Consider the following 4,937-nt stretch of genomic DNA (forward strand, 5'->3'; position numbering starts at 1 on the left):
TTGCTTGCCCTAGCAGCATTCCATACCAAATCCTTCAAAGCTTTGCCTTTATGTTTTTGCTTGAAGTTCTGATACATGTGTCTAACACAATTTCTATGTTCAGCTTCCGGAAACAAATCTTTTACAGCTCCAATCAGACCCTACATAAGAAACAAAGTAGTAACATATGTATGTTAAACAGAAAAAAGAACAAAAAATATAAGAGATTTTTACTCACTTTTTGCCTGTCAGACATAAAGGCAATGTGGTGACTATTTCTGATGTCTAAATCATATCCAAGATTGTCAATAAACCAGCTCCATGTTTCTTTACTCTCTGTTTCAGCTATCACAGCATAAGCAACTGGAAATATACAATCATTTGGATCTATTGCCACGGCAGATAATAAATTTCCTCCGTATGTGCCTTTTAGCCAACAACCATCTAGGCTAATTAATGGCCTACAACCCGATTTAAAAGCTTCCTTAAGTGCTCCCAGACACACATAAAATCCCAAGAATTTTCCCCCATCTCTCCAAATTACAACATTAGATCCAGGATTAGATCTCAATAATTCAGCTCTATACGATAGTAACTTGCCATACTGAAGACCCTCATCACCATAAATCCATTTTAATGCTTGACTTTTAGCCCTCCAAGCCTTCAAATTTTCTATAGTATAATCAAAGTCCTTCCTTACTATTTCAACAATACCACTTATGTTCCAACCTGGATCAGCTTTAAAAATATTCAAATACTTTCTAGCAATGTACTTAGGAGATAAGTGGAAATTATCAAACACCTTAGCACCTTTATGTTTTAGATAAAGTGACTTGATTTGAACAGTTGGATCGCGCTTATTCACTTTACTAGCATAAATTCTAAAGGGGCAGCCATCAACCTTACAAATACAAACCACCCTCTGTTGATCATTGGGCTTAAAACGTAACTGCCTTCTTTTCTAATACCCAATTCCCTGCAAGCTTCTTGAATTGCTTGAAATTCTTAAACTTCATCCCTAATGCAAATCTAGGAAAATTCTTGTTTTTACCTTCATCATATTCTTCATAGATATTATTTTTTCAAACCATTGTTTTTCTCCTTTTATCAAATTTGAACATCATCATCAGGCAATTCATCTGAATATGCATAATCAGATTCAACATCAATATTTTGTAGAGGTACTAAAATTCTAGAGCTAACTGGCACATTGACACTTGCATTTTTGGGTCTTCCTCTAACCTTTTTGACTTGTTGATCATCAATAAGAACTTGTTGATCATCAATAACATCCCGGAAATCGTCATCTTCATCGGACAAATTATAGTCTGGATCACTAAACTCCTCATCCACTTCATTAGTTACATCACCTCTAATACCTTGTAAAACAACTTTAGTTGAATTTCCCTCAATTAAAACATTTTTGTCCACACCATTATCCTCCCTATTATCAACTATTGTATCTTCAATGCCGATATCGCTAACAACTTCCAAATAGTTTGAAAAATGTAGTTCTAAAGCCTTTGAAGTTTCAGGAAAACATGAACCAGAACTCTGAAATAAAAAAGATAGAAAAAATACTTAGCATTAAATATTTGCTTTATACTAATAATAGTATAATCATAAAAAATAAACAAGTCACTCTTACAAACAAATAAATATTAATCCATAAGAATAATTTATAGCCTGAATGAAAGAAACCCCATATAGGCTAATGCCTGAATTTTTAATTTTAGAGCACTACAATGGAGACTAAGGTTACAAAGACATTAGATAATCACATCCTCGTACACGAAATCAACAATGAACTAACCTCCTCTAAATACAGGGGAAAAAAAATTAGAATACAAAAAGCCCTAAACCCATTTCGAGATTCTACAATAAAAGGACAATATAGTTAAAAATTTATATTTTTTACCTCGTTTTGAAGTAGGATTCGTTTACCAAGCGCGTAGTGGTCCCTTTCGTCGGCATTAGAGGCTTGTGGGTGCGGGGGGGACCATTCTTTTACAGATTTCATCACATTATTCCTCGAAGAAATGAAGGAATCCATTGTTTATGAAAAATTTCAGCATCAATAACCTTAAAATAGACTTTACAGTGCCTCTTTGTAGATGAGAATTTTGGGAGAAATAGAGAAAGAAGTAGAAGGAAGCGGGAGATTTGGGGAGATTTGGGCAGAAATAGGTTTTACTATTTTAGAAGAAGACAACTTATGGGTGGGTATGTATATTGATAAATTAATTTTATAATTTTATTTATTAGTGGGGTCCACGATGGTATGAGATAAAAAATAATTTATTTTGCCATGTCAGATTTATTTTGGTGACTAATATGGTTTAATGATTTTAGAAGATAAAAGTGTAAAGTTGAGTGATTTTAGTGATACAAAATAAAGTTTAGTGATTTTACAAGATAATATCTCATAGTTCAGTGACCTTTTAAGATATTAAGTCCAATGAAAAGAGAAGGAATGTAGTAACAAAGGCTTTCACACAAGAAGTTTCAATATGGTACAATTTACATCACCCAAACATTGCAAAGTTAATCGGAGGTTCGAAAACATTGCCCCCTGAATCTACAAGATGGATGAAAAAATTGACGAGAAATCATTCATTGGCAAAACAAACAGTACTTGAATATGGTATCGTGGTTGAATACGTCCCTGGAGGCACTCTTAGATCACACCTCTTAAAAAATCATATAAAAAAGTTGCCATTGATTTATGTAATTCAACTAGCATTAGATGTTGCAAGAGGGTTGAGTTATCTTCACTCTAAGAAAATTGTTCATAGAGATGTAAAGAGTAGTAATTTAGTTGTGGATAAGGAAGGAAGAGTAAAAATAATTGACTTTGGAGTATCTCGAATCGAGGCTTCATGTCCTACTAACATGACTGCGCAAACTGGGACTATTGGTTACATGGCTCCTGAGGTTCTTATTGGGTTACCATATGATCATAAATGTGATGTTTATAGTTTTGGAATTTGTTTGTGGGAGATATATTGTTGTTCAATTCCATATATTGGACAAATTTGTCCTTCTCATGAAATATGTCCAAATGTGTACAAGAGTCTAACGCCTGAAATACCTAACACTTGTCCAAGTGCTGTGGCCAATATAATGAAACAATGTTGGAATGAAAATCCAAAAAAGAGGCCAGAGATGAAGGAAGTGGTGCTCATGTTGGAAGCCATTGACACAACTCAAGATGCACAAAAAGGTTGTTTTTGCTTGATTTAGATTAGCATTGGTCATTCAAGCTTGTTTAGATTTAGGATTAGAGGTGTGCATCGGTCAGTTCAGTTCGATTTTATGTATTATCAACTATTCTACCAGTATCTATTAAGTGTTGATTCGATTCTCATGGTCCCTTTTTACTATTATGTTAAGAAATTAACAAATAATATCAGTCCCTTTTCCCCTTTGGTTCAGAGCATGATTCAGTATGCAGCTAGCTAGTCAAAAAGATCTTTGTATTTTGTATAATGAGTGCAACTTTTGTTGTGTCATTTTCTAGCTGAGTCTTTACTCTTTAGTACTGTTGTTGTTTTGACTATTGACTTGATATGGGAAAGTGCTTGCTTTTACTGCAGAAGAGATCTTTCTATCCTGTTTTAGATTTCCCAAAGTTAAGATGGAATTATTGAATATAAGTTTTTTTCTTAATGGTGTAAAAATATTTATGTCGTGTTAGTCAGGGGCGTAATTAGGGGACGCAAAGGGGCTTCATCTGATATTCTCTTTGTCGGAGAATTATAATTTAGTCATTGAATCTCCCTTGGATTCTTTATGTGTTTACTTCTTTATATTTTGAATTCTGTTAGTGAAAATTCTGACTTGGTCAGTGTTCGTTAGTACCAACAGGTTAGTCATACTGGGTATAAGAATATAAATTCAGAAGAGGTGGGCACACATTGTAAGAGAGACCTATAGTTAACTAGCTTAATTTAAGATGCTATTGCTTAATAACTTCACTTTATACTTATGGAGTGGAACTGATTATGTTATGATCCGATTCTTTGTCACGAACCTTAGGCTCTGATCCATTTCTTAAATATTGTTGATAAGAAGAATTTTTGAGTTTTGGCTCTGCTTGTAATAGTTCGAAGGATATGGTAATATGTCCAAAAGATATCTAATGATATGAAACATCTGCTTATTTTAGCTCATGTAGCAAAAAAATGTTAAACAGCAACAAAGTCATGCTTAATTGATAACCCAAGAAAAAACATTATTCAACAATTACTTCAAGCATACATGCTTCGAGCTACTTAAACATAACTTTCTTGGGAAGCGTTACAAACTAAAAAAAATGAAACTGTTTTGTTGACTGCAGCATTTCAGGTCCAGGCATCGAGCGCTAGAGCAACTACTATAGGACTTCTTACGGTGTGATGCCCATTCTCTTCCACCCAAGTGATGGAACCAGATTGTGCTTGGTCGTCTGCAATGCCTTTGTAACGTATGGTAAGAGTGTAGTCCTGCTTCTGATTTTTCTTCTCAAACACCAAGGTTTGTGGAGAGATAGAAATTGTCGAGTTTTTTGGTGCTGTCACTTTTGCTTTGTAATTAGCAGCACCAGGTCCAACATTTGTGACTGTCCTCCTGAATTTCTGCCCCAACCAAGTGTAGTCCTCATTTGGGTTAAAGAGAGCAATAAATGATGGGTAATTCATATCATCGAACGGATTTGAGCAGTTGTGCTTAGCTGATGATCTAGCAATTGTTTTGAATTGCTTTTCTGTGAGATTCATGGAGCAGAGAAGATTCACATAGTCTTGTGGAGTTGCATCATATATCAGGCCTGGATCAACTGCACGGTTTGGATCTACGAGTCCAGCTCCCATGTCTAATGATGTAGCATCCCTTGTAATGAAGTAATCCGTGGTCTTGATGGGTTTGTCAGTATTATCCAAAGGGTTGGCAGTGGTCATCATGGCAGATCGAATAGCTGA

General features: G+C 34.9%; 1 protein-coding gene and 1 pseudogene across 1 annotated transcript in view; one reads left to right on the forward strand and one right to left on the reverse strand.

Annotated features, from left to right (window-relative positions):
- LOC102604330 (serine/threonine-protein kinase HT1-like) overlaps positions 1 to 3,222 on the forward strand; it is a 5,837-nt gene extending 2,615 nt beyond the window's left edge. The window contains exon 2 of the mRNA XM_006339233.1: positions 2,448 to 3,222. Within this exon, the coding sequence (XP_006339295.1) occupies positions 2,448 to 3,222 (775 nt within the window). The remainder of the gene's footprint in view (positions 1 to 2,447) is intronic.
- Positions 3,223 to 4,322: 1,100 nt separating this feature from the next.
- LOC102604655 (subtilisin-like protease SBT1.7) overlaps positions 4,323 to 4,937 on the reverse strand; it is a 2,372-nt pseudogene continuing 1,757 nt past the window's right edge.

This window comes from Solanum tuberosum, unplaced genomic scaffold (assembly GCF_000226075.1).
Source record: "Solanum tuberosum cultivar DM 1-3 516 R44 unplaced genomic scaffold, SolTub_3.0 scf00008, whole genome shotgun sequence".
NCBI classification, from domain to species: Eukaryota; Viridiplantae; Streptophyta; class Magnoliopsida; order Solanales; family Solanaceae; genus Solanum; species Solanum tuberosum.